At 39.2% G+C, this 23,200-nt stretch overlaps 1 protein-coding gene across 1 annotated transcript in view; it reads left to right on the forward strand.

The window, feature by feature from the left end:
• Nucleotides 1-23,200, forward strand: part of sema4f (sema domain, immunoglobulin domain (Ig), transmembrane domain (TM) and short cytoplasmic domain, (semaphorin) 4F) — a 57,910-nt gene that overhangs the window by 32,784 nt on the left and 1,926 nt on the right. Inside the window, exons 2-14 of the mRNA XM_008435954.3 lie at nt 14,696-14,832; nt 15,609-15,668; nt 19,028-19,126; nt 19,470-19,581; nt 19,675-19,794; nt 19,933-20,081; nt 20,168-20,349; nt 20,586-20,727; nt 20,822-21,035; nt 21,290-21,399; nt 21,518-21,669; nt 22,553-22,605; nt 22,701-22,891. Of these exons, the coding sequence (XP_008434176.1) occupies nt 14,696-14,832; nt 15,609-15,668; nt 19,028-19,126; nt 19,470-19,581; nt 19,675-19,794; nt 19,933-20,081; nt 20,168-20,349; nt 20,586-20,727; nt 20,822-21,035; nt 21,290-21,399; nt 21,518-21,669; nt 22,553-22,605; nt 22,701-22,891 (1,721 nt within the window). The remainder of the gene's footprint in view (nt 1-14,695; nt 14,833-15,608; nt 15,669-19,027; nt 19,127-19,469; nt 19,582-19,674; nt 19,795-19,932; nt 20,082-20,167; nt 20,350-20,585; nt 20,728-20,821; nt 21,036-21,289; nt 21,400-21,517; nt 21,670-22,552; nt 22,606-22,700; nt 22,892-23,200) is intronic.

Below are 23,200 nucleotides of genomic sequence, written 5' to 3' on the forward strand. Positions count from 1 at the left end.
TGGTTTCCCTGTGACATTTGCAGAAGTGCTGTGGTTTCATGTATTTATACTGAATTGATCAAGTCGAGTTTTTATTAATTGTGACGGGCGTCTTTTGAAAATCTCGTGGTCAGAAAGAAATGGACTACATAAAGGAAAAATGATATTTGATCTTGTGGGTTGTAGGCTGTAGATTTCTCCTCTTTGAGGCGATTCAGACGTAACCCACATGGGACATTATTGCTTTGTTTTTATTCCTGGAGGACAGATTATTTGACTGAACGCCTTTTTAACTGAGCTGCCATTAACCATTGGTTGATAAGGCACTTATCTTGTTCACCCTACTGATTTTTCCCACCCACCAATTTACATCTTATTGAGAGAATGAGATCACTATTAGTGACATGACCTTTACCCTCTAGCTTCAATCTAGGGGCACAATGACTCTATTACTGAGGACAGAAATAAGAAGGAAACGGTATGTTAAAAATTAGAGGAAACACAACATTGATAGATGGTTAAAGGGAATCAAAATACCTATATTTCAGTCAATCTTTCAAGAAAATTTCTCTAGAATTCTTGTCCTTCCTTCCTAGCTATAAATGTATTTGTTGTGTTGTCCATTTTTGTTTTATTTTTAGTAATTTCTTAAGAAACCAGAGGAAGTGACACTAAGAAAACCAAGGTGGTCATGAGGCAAGCAGAAGGATGAAATAAATTTGAGATTCATGGTTATAAAGTCCTTTATCACTCATGTTATTCTCTACATTAATCATCATATTAAAATCTGAAGTATAAACCCAAGTAGCTTGTGCTCTTATTTAACTTTGCTTGTGTCATACCTACTGCAGATACACAGTTTTAATATTTAAAATGATTTTTTTTGGTATTACATGAATAGATTTATCAACATAGGCTTTTGTTAGCCCCTCAAAATTAATACTTTATTATTGTGCTAAACTTTTTTTTAAAAATAAAAATGCTTTTGGTCACTTTGATATAAAGCAGATCATTTTCTGATAGTAGGCTGGATTGATTTCTAAATACTGAAATATGTCAGATGATATTTTGGCTTTCTATGCAACACATTTTCTTTGTTAACTTCTTGTTCCCTGAATCCTTAAAAATGTTCTATGGAAGCTTCCTGCTGTATAAAACTTCACAAATTCACCAAAATCTGATAGGAAACATGTTTTACTTTCTCCTGCAAATTCGTTGATGGTCAGAGTCGTTTTAAATCCAACAGAATAAAAAATAAACTGGAATATTTTCCCTATCTGTGCATCAAAACATGTGTCCAAAGATTTGATTAGACTTTTATTGTATTCAGAAGAACATTAATGTACCTGCTGCTGGTTGATGAATTTAAAGACTGTTGGAGTTCGTAGTTTTGAAGCCATTAATGAATAGAAAGTAAAAAAAGAGTAATTTATCCACTAAATAGAGACCAATGTCAAATAGGATGGTTCTTGTCAGTGGCGCATTTCTACTATTTGCTGTTTTAAAGTTCTAAATAAAAACTTCATATGCAATATTTTGCCATTTGCTGCATGAAACCCACGATTGTGTTAATAAAAGGGAGTAATACAAGTGACTTAGTCATTTCTAAAATAAAGCAATGGAAAAGCAAGTAAAATGGACTGAATGACTAAGAGTGCTAGTAATCATGACAAGGTAAATGTTAACTTTACGATGTCAGTGTCGGCGACGGACAGGAAACTATCTTTGTTAATAATTAAACACAAATGAGTCACAGTGGCTCCTACTTGCTGCTTTGCCCGCAGTTGAAACTAAATCAGGACATGGTCACCTTCACAATATTAGTCAGAACCTGGGCTGAGTTTAATTTGAGCTGTGGAAATGGAGTCAAAGGTTGTGGTTTTCTGTAGAAATGACCACTTTCATGAGAAGAAACCAATATGTATTTTTAAAGCAAGATAAAACCACACTGTAAAACAACATGTTAAGTAGTTTTGGTCCAGTTTCGAGTGCAAATATCTTGGTATATATCTTGCTTGAAATGATAAAATTGCCATATTGTACTAAGAAAACATTTTGGCTTATTTTGTTGCCCTGGCAGATTTTTTCATTTACAAGTACTTTGTCATCAATGATAAGTTCCTATATGGCGCTGAAGTTACTTGTTAGTTTTTGTCTTATTTCAAGTGTAAAATACTAATATATTTTGTGTTTTTTTTGCATTGTATAGCAACAAAAATCAACAGAGTTGAAGTAGAAAACAGCTGTGATCATCCAGGAGAGCAGAGCTGAAACTAGTTTAAGGTTTGCAGTTGTTGTTGCCCTGTTGTTTCCCTTATATTAGTTTATTTCCTTTCGCTTGTCCAGCCTGAGCAGCGTTCTCACTGCGAGCCCAGAGCTGATCGGCGACACACATGCGACGGCGATCAGCTGTCGTTTAATCGCGTGTGGCGTCTGGCCGTTGTGTGTGTGAGGATTTTACTACGTGCAGATGCTAACCGCCGCTGTGCGGTTTCTGGAGTTTTATTGAGAAATGTGTGGTGCTCGCCGAGTGGCTGTGAGCTCAGCAGATAAAACACACGAGCGTGTTTTAAAGCACACACACACTTCAGTAGAAATCTTTCTGTGCGGACAGTTGGGTTAGTCTTACGGTTGTGTGTTTTTTTGCCTCGGTATTTGTCTTTTATCCGGCTTGTTTTTGCCTCCTGTTGCTTTGTCTGCACCAGGGGAAAACATCTGTAAATTGCTCAACTGAGCACAAAACACACCCCGTTAGTGAAGCATTAAAAGCAGTAAGAAAAAAAAAACAAAAAACTACTTCAACATTTTCTAATGTGAACATGTTAAAATCTCATGCATTTCTTACACTGGAGGCTTTTTCTGCTCCTTCATTACACAATGTTTTATTCTGAAGGATAAAAACGGCGGCGACAGAACAACTGTTCTTTTGTGGCTGATGTTATGTCTGCTTCGGTTCTTCTTTGGCTGAGGAAGCAAGGATTTTTCCTGTTGTTTAGTCTAAATCAAGCACCAAGAAATCCAAACCCCATAAGGCAGGTGTATGGGCTCCTTTGATGAAAATTATTATTTTTATTTTACTGGAAGGGACCATTTTTAAAAGGATTGAATGGGCTACTTCTTACATTCACCTTTAGAGCTCTCTAATGCACCTAGCAGTGTTTTTTTGTGTGCGATGAAAGATCTCCAACTTCTCTGGGAAAATATTCTGTGAAACTAATTATACGCCTGAATTATTTAGCAGTACAGTTTTACTTACTGTAGGGTAAAAATAGCACAATTATTTCAACTTGATGACTCACTGAATCAGAAGTGGAGTTTCTCATTCACACTGGGCTTTATTTACTTCCTCTCTGTGCAGACTGGGCGAATCAACAGCGTACACACGAGCTAATCCTGCGGGGCACGGGCGAATTTAGGGCAAGCCTGATTAGTAGTGCCACCGCTTATCATCCACAACCAGAGGGAGAGGGGAGTGGGGGTTGGAGAGACATTGGGAAATTGGGTGGGGGGTAAAATGGGAGGCTGGAAATGGGAATGCAGCGGTGAGGGAGTTGAAGGTGTATTTTGAAAGGATTCATCTGAATCCATCCAAATTTAAACATAAATGCAAACCCACAATCCAAGAGGACGAATTGGGATAAATAGAATAAACGGGAATAAGAAAGGAGAAGAAGAGTAGCATCCCATTAAATGATAAAATGTACCATCAACCGCTGGAGCCTTTTACGCTTACTCCTGATTTTCATATCGATTTCAGCTCCTCTCTTCTTGCTCTCAACCCTTTTTTCATGCCTCATAATCCCCCCCATCCCCCCTAAGACCTCACTGATGTTTGCTGCTGCCCCCACTTAAGCAGAGCCTCAAAGGAGATGCCAAGGCTGTGTCTCAGGGTCACTTGGCTTTTTTTGATGTCTTCACCTCTGAGTGGAGAGGAGGAAGGCCACAGTGTCGCCACCCATTCGAGTGAGGGGAACTGCTAACAAAAGGGTTTATGAGCTGTGACTAATGGCTTCCCCACTGCTCAAACATGTTTCTTGCTTACTGTTACATCACAGCTCAAGGATAAAAGCAAACAGGTAGTTCTCATACCGCAGGGGGCTGTTTTACTAGTGTTCACCTGAAATCTGGGTGCAAAACTACTTCCAGATTTAGCATCCAGCCCACTTCCAGCCCTTTAGATGTTCTGCTCAAGAGAAAATAAAAAAAACAATCAACACGAATAAAGTATTAATTCTCTATTTAACGCTTTAAGCAGCAAATTGGAGCTGGAAGATGTTAAACTAAATCTAGAAAAGGCAGAAGTTAAACTGCTTACTCCAATTATGGTCTAAAACCTAAAGCAGTAACATCTCAGTTAAAATATTCCAGTTTGACTTCAGGCTCCGGCTTATAATTAAATGTAATTTGTCGGGTTGGATCAGGCTCGGACACAACGTCTACTGGCTGGATGTTTTAGGCCTGATCCAAACTCTAGTCCACAGAGTGGATAACTCTTATAATATGGAAATTAAGCTTTATTTATAGCACCAATAACAGATTTAAGGGCTCCTTCCTGACAGTGAAATCAAATGATTAAATATTTTACATGAGCTTCTGTTTTTAGAAAAGCTGAAGTTGCTTCTCTTCTTCCCCTTGAACAGTTTGTGATCTCATGTCGACATAGATTTAATATTTAGCTGCAGAGCTTTAACACCACACCCAGATTCACTTTTCTACTCAGTGATGCTTTGGGCTGTGGTGTGTTCAGCAAAAGCGCCTCACCCACCCAAAAACGGACGTTTTTACAGGAAATGTTTGTTTTTCTTATTTAGATATTTATTTCTTTGCCCCAGACATTGCAAATGCCTCAGGTCTCCAGTTTATAAGCTATTAAATTTGACATACTGACACTTGCAGACACTCTAACCAGAGAAACAATTTGGTGTGGATTTAATTTATGCAATTGGAAAGTAAACAAACAGTGTAACCTGTGGTGCCAAACAATTTAGTGCATTTGGCATACTAACTAACCAAACGAACAAACGAACCAACGAACGAACCAACTAACTAACTTTGAATGAAATTAGTGGCTGCATTTTGATGTTATTTTTAATGGAAACACAGATATCAGCATTTACAGTATTTTGACAAACACTGAAAACAATTTGACACCAAATTGCTTTTGACTGAAAGAGTAAAGCATCAGTTATTCCTATTGCTGCTGAAATAGTGAATCGTAACGAATGTTAGTTGCAATAGTTATTATAAACAATGTTGATTTGTTATTTTGATGTATAAACTTAAACAAAGCTTAAAAAAATAAATGCAGCTGCAGTTTTTACTTGTCTGATGCACAGAATATCTTTTTTTTTGTTTTAACTGTGTTTTATAGAGTAACAAAAGTATAAAATAACTCATATTAGCTGCTTATCTGCCCTGGTGACTGTCTGTGTTTTTTCAACCAAAGACATTTCTAGGCAGCACACCAGCAACAAGTGGGGGAGGGGTAGTCATTTATCGTGTTGTTCATCACTTATTTTGATATATTTCTTGTCATAATAGTTTTGATTTATTGTTCTCATGTTGTTAAAATCAACATTTTTAACAATGTTCTCCACTGTTTGTTCAATCAATATCAATTTAAAATTGAAAATATTAAATGTGGTTACTGTCTGCAGTTTAGTGATACAAGTCAACACTTATTTACGTGACTGGTGTGCTAAAGAAGTGCATCAGAAATGGATGCGTTTATAGAGAGCAGGGGGGTCTGACTGCTGTGTAATGTAGTCAAAGCCACACAGTTGCCGAAAAAATTTAATAATAAATAGTTTGTATAGTTATCACAATGATGTCACAATTAACAAACCATTAAATCTATGTTGCCCGCCCCTTTGAAAAGGTTATTTTACTGTTTTCTCCATGCAGCCAGATAAAACTGAGGTCACTCCAGTACTTTCACTGCTTTCCTGCTGAAAAGACTTTTGATTGTGTAATTCTGATGCATGTCAAGTTGTCAGTGGTCCAGATTTTCTACGTTTGTAAAAAATGTCACACAGGGTTTGCAGTTTTGCTTCAGTAGCTTTCAAGTGTGTCAGTTGTGTGTCAAGACACAGTCAGAGGAGCTGAGTAGAGAGCAAAGCTCTACATGCTTTCTCTGTTCATCCTGACTTTTACAGAGTCCGTTTCAAATGTTATATATATATTTTTTTACTTGTATTTTTTTGGTGTTTTCAGGATTTTTTGTTTTTCACTTTGTCAGTTTTAGAGGACTTCTCCTAACCTGTTGAAAATTGTTTGAAATTTAACGATAAACTTTTGCAAACCGACTCCAGTTCTAATTTTGACCCAGTCTGCTAACGTCTCAGGCAGGATGTACTTGAATAGCTGACATTTGTCATCAGTCAAAGCAGAGACAATGAGCAAGAAACAATAAGTAAGCAAATACTCGACTCGCAAATGAAAGATAAGTAAATGTTTCACACTGTTTTGACACTTTTTTTTATTTTTTTTTTACAGAAACTACATTTGTCTTGTAAATGATAGTTAACACTATTGTGCATATAATGAATCATCCATTTAACATCTCAGCTGTGCACAATCACTTTGCTCATTTGCTGTGTGGTTTAGTGCTGAAATATCAAAAGCAACACAATCTGAAAACGTGTTTCAGATTACACATTTAAACACTAAGAGAACACGTTTACAAATAAAAGTCGTGCATGATTGTGTTTGACGCTTGTGTAATATAGTGCACACCATCAGAAGTGTTAATAAATAGTTTATTACTGCTGCTTTCATCATGTTTTAATGTGCATAGCAGCCATGTTGCAGAGTTAAACTCTACACTTACGTGACCGCAAACATTTCTTGTCAGAATTTCAGCCCTTGGGGGCGCTCCTGTTGTATTTCTGATTGGTGAACTCAGACGTCCTGACACGAGAGAGTGCAACTTTAACCATGTCAACAAACCAAACACCCTGCTAGTAATCCGACAGTTTTGGTCCACTCTGGCTGGTGACCAGCTACAAGAAAATCTGACCTCCATCTTTTATTATATGCATTAAAACATAAAACTCCAATTTTCTTCAGCTTGGCAAATTCACCAACAAGCTGCATGCTGTTTGATGCACTGGTTTTATAGGCATGGTTAGTAAGAACCAGATCAATGCTGTGGAGATAAAGGTTGACCCATAAATGTGGATCATTTTGTGATTGATGACACTTAGCAGTCAGAGCGTCCAGATCGATACCGTATTTACACTAAGCCTCTTTTCGAAAAGCAATGTGTTGACCTTTCCCACAAAACTGTTTTCCCCCAACAATCTTTTGAAGATATTTTACGTTTAAAATGTCTTAATTGAGAGCAAATTGTAAGATAAGTCGTTGCTTATTGGTGTGCATAACACCAATAATCTGATGAAGCTGTTTCAGATTTTCTGTTTGGTTCGAAGCTTTTACCTTCAAGAATCCAGAATCATTTCCTTTTACTGTGAAGGTTTGTTACATTTAACTGCAAATATGACGAAGAAAAACAACTGGAATTGGTCATAATCAAAGTCAGCAGATCAGACTTCAGAGAAAAATGGAAATGATCCAGGAAAAGCTGAGTTGATTGATTGATTGGTGCATCAATAAAGATTGAAGCAGCTCTGTTCCTTGCTCCTAATGACATTTAAAAACTGCAACAATGTTTTCGTTCAAAATCGTTTCTGTGTTTATTCTGATCAGGACTTTGGTGATGAACATTACATTAGACATTAGAACTGTAGGGGAACAGAGGGAGCAACATCGCGAGCTCGGCTTCATAGTTCAAACAATGAAACATTAAAAGCATAAATAAAACTTGACTTCCTTTTCTACTAACATGACAAGTTATCTAATCTATTTTCATTCTCGTTACTTGCTCTTGTCACAGCATGAACATTCTTGAGAATCTTTAGTTCAGTGTATGAATTGATTCTGTTTGTTGTGCAAATTGCCTTGAGAAGCTGCATAAATAAACTGGATTTATAAATCGCTCTAAAAACAACATTAAGGCCGACTCAAGTTCTCTACAATAAAACTGAAATGGATAAACATTGAGAAGAGATTAAAAGATCTGAACGACTAAACGCTTCACTATTCTGGAGTTGAAGAGACAAAGGATTTAGCTTCACCCGCAAAACTGACATGTTAGAAAAAAACTAAACAAACGGTTCACAAACCAGCATGATATTGACGTTTGTGTTTGTTCTGAAACTAGACATTAAAATTTGCCGTATATTTTAATCATCCCAGTTGAGTAACCTTCAACAGGTGTTTATGACCGACAGAACAGGACAGGAAAGCCGTTTTCACTCTTCGGCACACAGAGATGCAATAAAATTAGGGTGAGAAGCAAACATGGAGCGGGTCGGACTCCCAGTCCACCAATAGCCGCTTTTCTACATTAACCTGTGAAGTAGTTTTGCCAAAACGTATCATTGAGAGGAAGCTGCAGCTGCATAATTTAAAATGGCACTGAGTGGCTGTACACACGTGTGTCTGTGGGATTGTAGTGATCATGCAGCTGTGTCCTGTCTCTCTGCAGGCGCCGAACATTCACGTGTGTGTGTGTGTGCGTGTGTGTGTGTGTGTGCGTGTGTGTGTGCGTGTGTGTGCGTGTGTGTGTGTGTGTGTGTGTGCGTGTGTGTGTGTGTTCAGAGACTGTGGGGGAAGGAACATGTGCGTCTCCCCCTCCAGCTTTCCTCTCCATCCCGTCAGTTTTGATTGACAGAAGAAGAAGGGAGGTGTATAATTTATCACTTCCCTCTTGGTCCCTCGGTGCCCTGCAGCCGCAGGACTGAGGTTGGTCCCTCAGAGCAAAAGTCAGATTATTAAATCCTTAATGGACAACACACACATGCACACGCTCTCTCTCTCTCTCTCTCTCTCTCTCTCTCTCTCTCTCTCTCTCTCTCTCTCTCTCTCTCTCTCTCTCTCTCTCTCTCTCTCTCTCTCTCTCTCTCTCTCTCTCTCTCTCTCTTTCTCTCTCTCTCTCACACACACACTCTCGCTGTTGGTGTACCTCCCTGGAAGCCTCTCTGTCATGTTTAATGTATGATGAATGAATGATTCATGGCAGGGGAGAGAATTTTGTATTTTAGGAGTACTTACTCATTTATACCGCTACTGCTCGGTTTTTGCCTTAGATTAGATTTTTTTTCTCAACATATTTCAGATAATTACACATTCTACTTTTATATTTGTGCAATATTATTGTCTTATATGAGAAAATATCAAATTTCTTTCTATCAAAAAAGCCCATCAGTCGTCTAAATGCGAGCATAAATGAGATAAAACGTATGCAAGAAATCTCTTAATGCGTCACACTCCAATATAAAGCATATCCTGTTGATATTTTAGTAACAATTGAGGCTCGACTCATTATCAGGGTAAACTGGACAAGATCAACATATAATAGTTTCTCCCAAATCCTTAAAAAAATTAAGGAAAAAAGAAACAAAAATCTAACTCACACTCCTTGTGGGCAAACAAGATGTCATCAATCCAAAGGACCCAAATGGAGACAGAAAGGCGGGGAACCATGAGACAGATACACTTAAATAATTGAACTGAGACTCCGGAGCTCAAAAAATAAACCGTGAAACTGTCAGCTTAGCGTAAGCCAGCAGAAACCGACAGGGTCCAGGAAAACAACAGGAGGATGTGATGAAGAACCAGGAAGTATCGCTGACTGACGGCCGGAGCGCTGATTGCAGATGAGTAACAGGTGCAGGGAGCCTGAAAGTAACACGACATTTCAAAACTCCCCCAACAGAAGGAAAGCAAATCAGACGCTTATTCAGAATATATAAACTGTGAAGCTCAACATTCTGGAACAGGAATATTATGTTTTCTTTTGCTGCTGATTAATTTGCATAAACACACAAGTGCAAAGATGACAAGTAATTTGTAACCTAGTTTTATTCAAACATGTACACAAAGTGCTCCTGTACTTACAGAAACATAAACCAGGCTACCACAAGCACAACATTAGACATTGTAATGTTTGTCTTGGTCGCAAAGTTTCTTTAAGTATTATTGTAGAATCAGTTGTACTTTGTTTGAACCCGTTTGACCGATAGTCAGGGGAAAGATGTGAGCTAGCCTTGCTTTTCACTATAAATATCCAAAACTAAGGAAGTAAGGGCAAAAGTAAGTATATATGGAATCGCTATCGCAATACCAATGGTTGCAACATCACAATCGTAAAGGTCGGCTTGGACTCCATATTTGGTTGGATGTATTTCAGTTGGAGTCGCTGATTCACAATCGGCTTGAATCGTCTCACCATATGTATCATTTCAGTGGCTGAGATGCTACAGCTAACATAAAATGGTGGTGAAATTGTATTGATTGATGGAAAAGTTTGTTTTTAATTCTGTGCTATGCAAGTTGTACACTCTGTTTAGTGGTTTGATGAGAGTCCTAATCCTTAATCCTTTTTATTAATCTTTGCATGTATAGATTTTAGAGATTATAGCTTATAAACAAAATCCTACCCAGCTGTTATTTGTTACTGCATGTGTCACCTTGGCATTATAATCCTCACTGTAGTGGAGAAAATCTTCTTGCTACAGGACAACAGCGCTAACAACTGCATCAGCTCTTCCTGTTTGGTCTGTTGAGGTTGATCTACTTTTGACCTCAGTTTGTTTGGTGAGGGTAAAAACCACCTTCAGTCAAAAGGAGTAAATCAATATCAAACTTTATTTTATTGTTAGGCTTCTCTGCCGGAGAAGTACACCTGCACCCACATGAGGAAGGAAACTCCCACAGACTGGATGAGGGATTTAATACGCAATGAGGTGCAGCAAGCTAGCAGTGGTGGGAATCACATTAAAGATATAAATTAAAACCTCAGTGTTGTTTGTATGTCTGTCAGAGTCCTGCGTTTTGCTAATGCAGAGGCAGATGGTGCAGCTCTAGGAATCATCTCTCTGCATTGGGTGAACAGCAGGTGGTGCCATCATGTGCAAGTTGCTGCGCGCGCGTGTGTGTGCGCGTGTGCGTGCGTGTGTGTGTCCTACACAGCAAGTGAAGAGGGTTCACAAGGACACGGCTCCAGATCTTGCCTTTGGCTCGTGTCACTAACACTTATGTCTACTTTGCTACACATGGCTGCATGCATATGTACGTGTGCGTGTCCTGAAATGAAGAAATACGCTGTTGAAGAAGTCGGCTCAGGGTTGTGAGGTGTGAGGGCAACAAAAAGCTGGGATGGCAACAGAAAAAGGACATTTAGAAAATGGTTTTATTACCTCCTCGCTGTGTTTTTAGAAGGTTTGAGTGATCGATCTGGTGCGATAAAACTGGGCCAAAAACTTCACAGCAAAAACACAAAACATCACCAAGTGCTTTTGGTCTCGTTTCAAGTGCAAATCTCTTACTACATTTGAAATAAGGTAGAGATAATTTACAAGTAACTCTTCAGAAAGTTATAAGAGCTCATTTGAAATCAATAATTCCTTGACGTTGATGAAAAAGTGCAGATTGTTTTGCTGGTCACGTGGGAAAAATGCCCTGCTATAAGTGTAATAATCTGCCAGTTTTTGTAGAGAAGGGCAATATGGACTTGGATTTTTATCGCAATATTTTGCGGTGCTGTTGTGATAACAATAAAGATTTAAAAACGGTTTTTTACTTATTTTTTAGGGGATGAATAGCTTTGCAGTACAGAGACAAAATGGCACATCATTCAAACGCCACAAACGGAAATATTGTTCTTGAAAAACACTCATCTGAAACAAGATTCTTCAAGATGCCACTTACTTAGAGAAGTGTGGTTTACATCACCGGGCTGCTCCCAGTGGCTGCGTTTCATAATATTTTCGAAATTACTGACATTTATTGATGCGCTCATGGAACAAAAAAATGAATAGAAAAGTAAAAATAACATTTCCAAACACACTGTCAGTTTTTAACATCCACAGCTGAAATTGATCATAACAATAAATCAAAATTCTTAGAATTGTTTCACGATAGACAATAAACAACACGATAAAAGCCCACTCCCACAGAAGACATTTAACAGTTTTCTCTTGTTGCTCAACATCTTTGTCGTCACTTTGACTAATTTCCAGGAAGCGCGGGGCGAATGAGAGCCGCTCTTGTGACTTGACAGCCTGAAGGCCATTAGCAGGAACAGATGGCTTCTTAGTAAATGAGAAATGACATTCATGTGAAATGTTATGGGAAACAGACACGGGCTATCCGGACGGTGGGGCCTGGACAGAGGAGAGAAAGCGTCTGATTGGGTTACTGGCAGATGTCGGTGTGCTGTCGGGCTCTTCTCGTTTTTGCAGAACCGAACGACGCAGCGCAGACAGACGGACGGCATCTTAAGTGGAAAACCATGTCGGCGCTGAGTGCCGTTTATCAGGCCGCCCTGACGTGGCGCTTTGAGTCTCATCCGACGTCAGAGAAACAGGGTGATTGCGCTGGTGTACAGCTTCCAGTCGACAGCTGCTACACTGGAGGTCGTGTTGCTCCACGATGCACTTTCTGTCCATTCCTCCGGGAAATCTAAGTTTTATGTCATTTTGGGGAATTTATTCCTTTGAACACAGTCCAAATACAGGTGGTTTGCTTTTCTATGTGCTGGACCTGCAAAGTAATCCAGGGTGTGTCTCCCTCATCTGTCCTCTCTGTTCTTTCATATATAGAGAAGACAAGAGAAAACACCTGGATGCTGCTCCGGGTGTTTTATTGAAACATTGTCCAGTAGTGGTTGCAGCCCAACCTTCCTCTTGGTCTCGGTCAGTAAATCTTCGCATTTCTGACATTTTTCATTTCTGCGCAGTCCTTGTACCCGACCGTGACAACAGATTTACAGGTACCACTGAGGAAAAATGGGTAAAGTGGACAAATGGAGAGTAAAACGAAAAGTGTAATAATACAAAACTCCTGTTTTTATGAAATATAAAACAAATTCTGACAATGGATCTGTGAGATTCAGTGTCCTTCGCTCCATCATCTATATATGCCAAGTTTTCTTCAAATAGCTCTTCTTGTTGGAAATCATTTCATTGGAAGTGAAATAAAATGTTTCTGTCCTTCAAAATTGTATTTGTGATGTTTTTTTATAGAGTCAACTAAAGAAAGTGGGGAAAAATGAGTCTTTGTGGCAAACGGCAGATCCAAATTAAAACTAGTTCTCTGCTAAAGTTGTTGAGACTTTTTATGTCTGGATGTTTGTGGCGTTATGATAAAAAAGATCTTCTAGGAATGATTGAGGTGATTTCATCTGTTCTAAGCAGTCAGACGGTTCTTGTAACCACTTCATTGGACATGGACTAATAAACTATATTTGCTGCTGCTTTTCTAAATCACTGCCAGCGTTTCGTGTTGTATATGTTGTATACCCGTGCGATTTGCTCTTTTTGTGTGTTTGTTTTGTTGCCAGCTATAAAGTGAGATCTTAAATACGACAAAATAATCTTATTTTTGATTAATAGTAATCGGGAGAGAGAATTATGTTACAGACATGAGTTTTGGCAGCTGAATGCTACTAATCATATTTTGGCAGTGTTGGTGGTTAATAGTGGGCTTGCAGCCCATGCTGCTTGTGTTTGCTCTTTGTCTTTTTCTCCTCCATTATGGAAAAATGTTTAAAGGAAATGCAGCAAGTTGCTTGAATGGAAGACAGTCATTGTAGTGCAGAGTATAAAAGTGTATGTGGTGTTTGCTCTTTTTTTTATGTTGTGGTTCATTTCATTTCAGTTATTGGCAGATTTCTTCTGCCGTAAATAGTTGGTGTAACAATGGATTTTAGTGCAGCAGATCTGTACACACAGGATAAACACGATGCATCTTTTCCACTGGGGCCTAAAACTGCACACAGCTGTAAGACGTGACGTTGATGAGAGTCATGATTCATTAATTAGTAAGTTTTGTTTGTGTCGCTTTACTTCCCATGCCTGAATGACCAGTGTTGAATCCTCTGTGATCAGTGGGTACAGTATGTTTGTGTTTTAGCAGGTTGTGTGTGCAAACTGGTCTCTCAAGTTCCCTTCTTTGGACATAATGCTGTGCTGCGTGCATGCGCGTGCGTGTGTGCGTGTGTGTGTGTGTGTGTGTGTGTGTGTCTCTTGTGTCCGTAATTATGTCCGGCCTTTTTTATTAAACATCAGCTTGAAAAGAAAAGCTGTGAAATCTGTCAGATTTCCCCTCATTTAAACACACAGGTGCAGCTAAAGTCTTCCACCAAAGACACTAAATAAACAGCTGTGCTTTCCCCCTCTCTGTAGTGAGGATACACACACGCGCACGCACACACACACGCACACGCACACACACACACACACACACACACACACACACACACACACACACACACACACACACACACACACACACGATGCTTTGTTGTAAAGAGGAAAAGAGTAGGAGGGAGAGTGACTGACTGAGAGAGCAAACAAGAGCTGGAGCGCTATTCAAAAGCTTCTGGGATTTGATTTATGTGATCCGTTTCAGAAGAGGAGACAAATATAGCTGATATTCCACACCATGTATTATGTAGAGAAGAATCTATTGTTTACTGTACATTACTATGTTTTATTATTTAGCCTGTTTTATGTCTCCCAGGGGAGTGAATCTGATTCAAACACAGAGCTCCACGTGAGCAACGGATTCAGAGGATCCAGAAAGATATTTCAAAACAAACGCAGAGAAACGGCGCTAATTCTTCCTCTCTCTCTGTTTCTGATTTGTCCAGTGGAGCAAAAGACGTTCAAGGACGTGACGAACTTCAGCACCTTCCTGCTGAACTCTTCCTCAGGGATCCTTTTTCTGGGCGCCAAGGATGCCATTCTAGCCGTGGACACCAACAACCTGAAGCAACGGCCAAAAAAGGTGATGCTGCAGTGGAGAAGAGCAAATTTATATCAATGTGTGTGTGTGTGTGTGTGTGTGTGTGAGGGATAATGGACCCCAAATCATCAAATGTCTCCTTTTCATACCAGATGAAACAAATAAGTCATTTGAGAAAACTATTCATTCTTGTAAACCTGTGAGTTTTATAAGTATGTCACCCTGAAATCCTCTGGAATGTTTTTTTTAGAACTACAAAGTATTTATGTTGAAATTTTGCCTTTTCTATTCAGTTTTGTGATTGCACAGTAATGTACCCATTGTGAGACAATAAAGGATATTTCTATTCTGTTCAAATTCCTGATGATCAGATCATAAAAGTTGGAGAACTTGTATATAACATAAACTCTAGAACAGGCTTGATTTGATCAACATTTCATAAAAAATGCTCAGGAAAAGGGCGAAATATGCGTAAAGCAAGTTTTCTTTCATTCCAAAAAGATGAGAAGACGAGTTTCAATCTCTTCTGGATCTCACACGTGGATATGGATTATAAATAACAAAGTATTGTATTTTTAACTGGCTCGTTTTTCCTGGATTTGCCCTTTAACCTTATGTTTCAGACACACAGTGCAAGAAAACGTCTTCCAGAGTTGGCGAAAAGGGCGTGTAAAGGATCTTTAAAGATCAGCCTGTTCCAGTGACAGGAAACAATAGCTGATCATTTTTGGGTTACAGAAAGTGATTAATCTCATATTGACCAGCTGTCAGTAAGCAGTTGTTGACTTGCCCGGTTCTTTCTTCTCACCTTCCTTCAGATTGATTGGGTCGTACCGGAGGAGAAGAGGAAGTCTTGTGTGGGGAAAGGAAAGACAGAGGTGAGACTTTTTAAAGTCTTCTGTTTGATTTAGAAATAACTCAGATTTATAGACACAATAAGGTTCTGTGAAATTGTTCTGGCTAATTGTTTGTGTAGCTTGATTTACAGGATCTCCCGTTGTTTGCTGTTTCAGTGTCATCAATCTGGAAAATACAAAAAAAAATTATGAACTTCAGTTTCTTTTGCTTGAAATAGGCCTAGTTCCCGGTTCCAGCGCAAACCGCAATTTTAAAAAGTCAAGCTTCAAAAATCACAGAAATTTCTGTTATGCTCTTCACTTTGACCTCCATTTGATTTAAATAAAACTGTACAATGAGACGTAATTTATTTTGTTTAAAACAGAAAACTACAACATGTATATTATTACTCCTTATGTAATGATGTTTTCTGTGACATCCAGAAGTTTTTTTTTTTTTCAAAATGCTTAATTTGTCTTGTGATTGGTGGGATAAGCATAGCAGGCTTCTTTCTGCCAGCTGACCGACTGTGTGCAGCAAGGCAAAAACATACTCTAGTTCTATAGTCAATTATATATAATTTTTTTTTTTCTGGCCTTGGAATTTTTTTGTTTTGTTTATTCTGTGCAACATAAATGTGACATGGGTAACTGTTTCCAAGCCTCACTATATATTTTCATTCTTATTTTCTATAAAATTTACTTAAAAACAAAACAAAAATATATACAAGAAACAATCCCTTGTATTGCATGATGGAAATAAAGATACAAAACACCTGAAACATATCATGTAATTTAGTGAAATTATTTGCATAATTTTGGGACATACGTACTTGTAGGTGATATGAACTGGATCCAAGTTGTATTTACCTCTTCACGTATATGTGTGTGTGTGTGTGTGTGTTTCACAAGCCCATGTTGCTGGGCATCAGACGTGAAGTTCTGGGACTGATGCCAGGCCCTCATACAGGGTGTTAGCTCGCGAAGGGACACAGAAGCAGGAGACAGGCTGTATATAAAGTCACAGATGTCCACTAACCGCCAGAAACTGATTAAATAGAGCGTAAAGTACAGTCAAAGCTTTGCATCTCCGTCTACAGTGTCTACTTACAGTAGATGCTACACTCAATGTGTATTTGTTGATTCATGCCGGAGTGATTCATTGTTTTTTTTTTTTAAATGCAATGTCAGATTGACGACGCTTTTAAGCTTTAATGGATGCTTGTGAAATTACTGTGTTCCAGTACGTCACCTCAAAAAGTCCATTTTAGCAGAGTTTTAGTGATAGATTTGAGCAGATTTCTTTGTTCCTGTGTAAAAAAAGAAAAAAAAAAGAAAGTGGGAAGCTGACTCACTGATAAAAGCAGGAATACAAAGGGATTTTTTTTTCTGCAAAAACATTGATTAAAAGATTACGCCTGAGTCAGAGGGAATAAGAAGAGAGATTGAAGCAACTATGAGAAAAAGCAAGAGTGCGTTTAGAAAACCACGGCGACAGACTCAACAGAAGACCACCTGCATGCGTTTGTGTGCTTGGTTATCATTGAAAGAGACGGCTTTGAACCACTGGAGTGAGAACGTTTTGGAGAACTGAGGACGTTTGTCTCCTCACATTTCACACCACATTTAAGGGTTTATGCAGCTTTAGAGTGAAGGTGGTGCAGACACTCAGATTTACTGGGGAAACTAGGAGAATAGACATTTACTAGAACATTTGCTAACTTAGAAACCCTCTTTTCAAGCAGCTTTCCTAAGCTAAACATGACATGTTTCTGAGTTTTTATTGTCTTCTTATAAGGTTAATTGACAACATGACATGCATAGTTTTCTTCAGTAGAAACAGGATCAGAATTGCGCTGATCCAGCCTCAAATGTTTGCTAGTACTTTTAGCTCCAGCTTGCTGATGGTTACAGAAACGTGTGAGGTTAAAGTTCAACTTGCATAAACTTGAACATAAGAGTTGAGGCATGTACTGTGTAAAACTCTGGGAAAAAACTTTAGAGCCCACTAAGAATGATCATTTTCTCTGATTTACTTTTTATGGCTTTATGTTTGCGTAAAATGAACATTATTTTATTTAATGAACTACTGACAACATGTCTCTGAAACTCCAAGGTAAAAATGTAATATTTATTTGCAGAAAATGAGAAATGGTCAAAGAAAAGTTCGAAGAAAACAAGTTCATGTTCATTTGGAAACAAAACTACTAATGTTTTAACTCAGGAAGAGTTCAGAAATCAATATTTGGTGAAATAACCAGGAGGTTTTCAATGGGGTTCAGTGCAGTGGGCTCTTAATTGTTTTCCAAAGCTGCATTTTGACAGTATATCACTACGTCATGCATTATGTAGTCCTTCCAGAATGGAAAAAAAACAAGTCAGATTAAAACCCCCAAAATGAATGTAACATGATGAGTTCAGCTCATCATTGATGATCAAATCACCAAGTGAAAACCAATAATGCAGGTCCCAGTGGCTGAACTGATAAAATGTAAATAATTACTGCAAGATTTTACTAAACACAGATTATCAATATGGAAATGCCAGACACAACGGATTTTCTTCCAAATTAATTTGATCTTTTTATTCATCATATGACTGAAAAATGCCTCCAACGATCCCACGAGTTAAGGAATATCTTATTCCATCTGGCAGCTTCATTTAGTAAAAGGCTGAAATCATAGAATTAGTCATTAAAAATGAATAGAGTGACAATAGTCTTATTGTTGTGTTAATTTCAAGCGCCACATTAAATTCGTAATCCTGATTTGAGGCTGTGTTTAATGACTGGAGGGTATTTTGGCTGGCAGCGGGCCTCCCACGGAGCTGAACCGGCACGGCGGTGGCGGCTGGTGTGGGTTAGCGGGGAGGGCTGATTCAGGTGACATGATCTGGGCCTGGGAGAGGATCTGGTCCCTGGGGAAGAGGTGACTCAGGCCTGGAGCTCATCCAGAAAAACATGGAGTCTTTGTGCTGCACACACACACACCTACACACACTTCAATATAAATTACCTGCGTCATCTTTTCCTGCTAAGTGAGGTGAGACTGTGAGGGTATTTTTCCACTTCAGACAGACAGAAGAGATGCAAATATTACATTGTTGGTTTGCTGTTGATTGATTTTGGATTATGAAAAAAAAGACAGCTATTTCCATCCCAAAACAAAACTTTAAGACCAAAGTATTAATATTTAAAAACATATTAAAACACATGCCAGGTATGTCACCATTGTTCGTCACCATTGACATCTTCAAATGTGGGATGCACTATGAATATTTACATGGAACGTTTTCACACGGAAATCTAAAAATGTATTTTCATATTTACTGAATATTGAAGTTGAACACAAAAAGTCACGCTTAGGCTCAACTCATTTCTGTAACTTTGTCTCCCCCTGCAGGCGGACTGCAACAACTACATCCGTCTGCTGGAGTTCCAGAAAGACGGCCACATCTACGTGTGTGGCACCTACGCCTTCGACCCCCAGTGTGCATTCCTGGTGAGTGTGTCCATCACCTCCATACTTCTAGGCAGCGGCATGCGAACAATCGACTGCAAACGAGTCATAATCTGTTCTGTGTTTGAGTTAAGAGTGGTTATTAAATTGCAGACACAAACGCAAATGTATTTTATTCGGTTTTCATGTAAAACTTTTAGGTGCATAGAAAATAAAACATGTTTTTCCTACTTTTTTTTGCAAATAGAAATCTAAGGAGAGTTTTTCATGGATTTTTATGTGGTTATAGAACCACCTCACACTGAATCTACAGATCCTTACAGGCGCCTCTGGGCAGTTTAGTTTCACCCAGTTGTGTTTTTTTTTTTTTTCTGTCATCCTGCAGCACGTTCCCTCCTTCACTTTGGAAAAAACAGAGGATGGAGCATTGAAGATGGAGACTGGGAAGGGAAAATGCCCCTTTGAGCCCAGTCAGCGTTACACAGCTGTAATGGCAGGCAAGTGGGAAAACTTTGGATCAGTTCTCAGCTGGCTTAATTCATGCTTCCCAAGCCTGCTCTGTTATAAATGTTTCTCTTTCTTCTCTTCAGATGGCATCCTCTACACAGCAGCCACCAGTAACTTCCTGGGAACCTCCTATGACATCTCCAGGGCGACGGGCCCCGAGCAGGAGCGCGTCCGAACCGACCAATCCATCAACTGGCTCAACGGTGAGGCGCTCCGAAGTTCTCCAGCGCCCAAAATACACACATTTGATCTTGTGAATGACCTTACTGGTCATTCACAAGACCACTAAGGTCTTGTGAATGACCTTACTGGACGTTTGTTTTTCTCATTCGTGTATTCAGACCCGGAGTTTGTGAGCTCGGCGTTGATAGAGCAGGCCCCGGACAGCAACCCGACCGGAGACGACGACAAAATCTACTTCTTCTTCACCGAGATGGCCAAAGAGCACGATCTGTACACCAAAGTGCCGAGGGTGGTGCGGGTCTGCAAGGTAACCCAGAGATTTGACGAAATCGACTTATTTGCGTTTCTTTTTTTGGCTTTGCTGAAGTAAACATACACTGTCTGATTGTTTAGTCTGACGTGGGAGGGATGAAGACTCTGCAGCGACGGTGGACCACCTTCCTCAAGGCCCAGCTGGTGTGTGAAGACAAAGCCAGCGGTCAGCGCTACAACATACTGACGGACGTTTTCACGGCTCAACACTCCCCAGGAGACCCCAGCAGCACACACTTCTACGGGCTGTTCACCTCCCAGTGGTAGGAACAGTCGGAGAAAACGATTACCTAATAATATGCTCTATAAAAGTGTTGAATATGTGGGCAGAAGTTGCACTGCAGTGACCAAATTATAAAATTGATGGCAACTTTATTCTTTCTGGGTATTAAGAAGTCAGTTTTCAGGAAATATTTTACCAAGGGGTGATGCAGACAAATCATTTTTCTAAACTTTAAACCACGCTTTGTAATTTTTTTCTTGTTTCTTTTTTTTTCAGGGAGCCCAATGATATTTCAGCGGTGTGTGTCTTCAGTCTGTTTGACATCAGCAAAGTGATGGACGGTCCTTTTAAAGAGCTGAAGAAGACATGTGAGAACTGGAACAGTCCTGAGACTGTCCCCACACCAAGACCGGGCCAGGTACCGAGCTCCTCCGCTCTGCCTGCTTTCATAAATACCTTTAGTTTTTCTCCTCATTTAACTATTTTCATTTTTCGTTTTGTTTACTGTTTAGTGTTTGAACAGCGACTTAAAGGCTCAGGGATTCGAATCCTCGTTGAAACTTCCTGATAAGGTGCTGACTTTTGTGAGGGATCACCCTCTGATGGAGAACGGCGTCACTGCAGCGCCCCTGCTGGTCCGGAAGGGAATTAAATACACCAAGCTGGCTGTGACGCTGATGGGCGAGGCCGAGGACCGGAGAGGAGCCGTCCTCCATCTTGGAACAGGTGAGAAGAGAGGAATAGAGATTAAGCTTCTAAGATGTGACTGTTTGGAGTCACTATGCTTATATTTCTCAACTACATTTTAATCTGTTCATTCAGGCAATTTTTAAAACACTCAAACTGTTGATTGGCTTAAAACTCAAGGATTTAAAATGTAGCAGCAGAAAAAAATTCAGTTTGTATTAATTCAGTTAGATTTTTTCTTTATTTGAACTAAAATAAAAAAAAAAACATTTTAATCGGTTTCTCTGTTGTAGATCGTGGGGAGCTCCACCAGGTGGCAGTAGCGAACCAGAATGCAACTCTACTACAAGAGATTCCTCTTTTCTCACCGGAAGAGCCTGTCAACAACATAATAATGCATCAGGTAAAGCTTTAGCTTTTGTCTCTCACATCCAGCCTTTCATTCATTTATTTAGCTTGTTGAAAATGAACTGGCTAGTTTTAGCGTGTGCTGGTTCTGTAAGGCGTCGCTGTGTTTCCAGGGCCGAGCGCTGGTGGGCAGCCCGCAGTCGGTGGCCAAAGTCCAGACTGAAGGCTGCGCTCTGTACTCCAGCTGTGAGGTCTGTGCCAGAGCCAGAGGAGTTGGCTGTGAGTGGAGCGCAGAGGACAACATCTGTAGATTCACACTCACAGAGTGAGTATAACTACAGACAGACGTCTGACGCCGAAGATTACCCCTGTGTTAGATTTTAAAGGCGACTTTTAGATTATGTTAATGCTTTCCATTTTATACAATGTATATGTTTTGCTTCATTCATCAAATATTTATAAAGATGATTATTCTTTCAACACTGAAAATGGTCAATACTGGGTAATTAATGTATGAGACTTCATTGTAAATGTACTTATTGAGCGAAATGTCTCGTATATGAAGGAAAGAAAAAAGACAGGAGAAAGAATAAGCTAAAAACAAGAACAAAAATAAACAAAAGAAAATTAATACATTTTAATGAGGCACAAATTAAAGGAGCAATTATCAAAAAATCCATAATAATCCACAAGTAACAATCAAGCAACGATTAAATAGGAATCAGACAACCATCAAACAAAGAACTGATGAAATTGTCGTTTTTATTCTTTGTTTTTCTGCCACCTTTTCTTTTCTAAACAACCAATAGACATTTAGTCGCTTTAATTCCCAGTATTTTACTAGGAAGTAGCGAGAACGGGGAAACTTTTAAATTGAGAAATTTCAATTGCTAATTTTTCCTTTGCTAAAAAAATTTATTGGATTTTTTTTGTCACTTTGTTTTGTTTTTGTTATTATTCCTAGATTGGATTAATAATAGTTAGTTTACAACAGTAATTCTATTACAGCCATCTTATTCTGTTAGTCCTTATCTGTAATGAGCAATCATAATGAATGACCAAACGATCAGAAAACATAATAAGGGAAAAACAAACAAACATCACATAATTAAACATAAATGAACCAAACAATAGTTATTAAACAAAAGGGAATAGAAGAACAAACATTAGCCAACAATCTGAGTGATTCTCCGTTTTTCTGCTTCCAGTCCTGGTTCAGGTGACGTTGTGGACGAGGCATTAAAAAAGTGTGATTCTCAAGGTAAATATATCCAGGTGTCACATAATATGAGGTTTCAAACCTTCACATCTCGTGGTAAACACTGTTTTTAAGCTCCCTGCTTCCCTGTGCTGTAGGACGATGCAGTCCATCCACCAAGTTGCTGAAAGTCTCCCCTGGGCTGCAGATCCTGTTGCCATGTGTCCAGCTTTCTCCGCGGCCTTGCAGCTGGGAGTATCCTCCCCACAGGCACACCAGGCAGCACCACTCTGACTTGGCGGTGACCGTGACCGAGGAAAACCTGGGGAACTACGTTTGCACTTGCCAGGTACAGATTTGTTTTTGCGTCTATAGAGCCTTCACAGAAGTATCCATGGCGACTCGTCTTCATGTGATGGAGCAAGATCAGTTTTTACAAACAAACAAAAATCTAAATAATGTGACCTCAGTCAGTACTTTTCCCAATCACCTTTCGCTACATTTAGCTGCAAGTCATTTGGTTTTTAGTCCTCTAGCAGCTTTACATGTATTGAAACTAAAAATGTGTCTTTGCAAAACAAATCCTGCTCAGTTAGATTGGATGGAGAGCATGTTGTATTTATATTTATTATGTCTGTATGTAAAGTTTCCTGTTTGG

Source organism: Poecilia reticulata, chromosome 18 (genome assembly GCF_904066995.2).
Source record: "Poecilia reticulata chromosome 18, P_reticulata-male-v2, whole genome shotgun sequence".
NCBI classification, from domain to species: domain Eukaryota; kingdom Metazoa; phylum Chordata; class Actinopteri; order Cyprinodontiformes; family Poeciliidae; genus Poecilia; species Poecilia reticulata.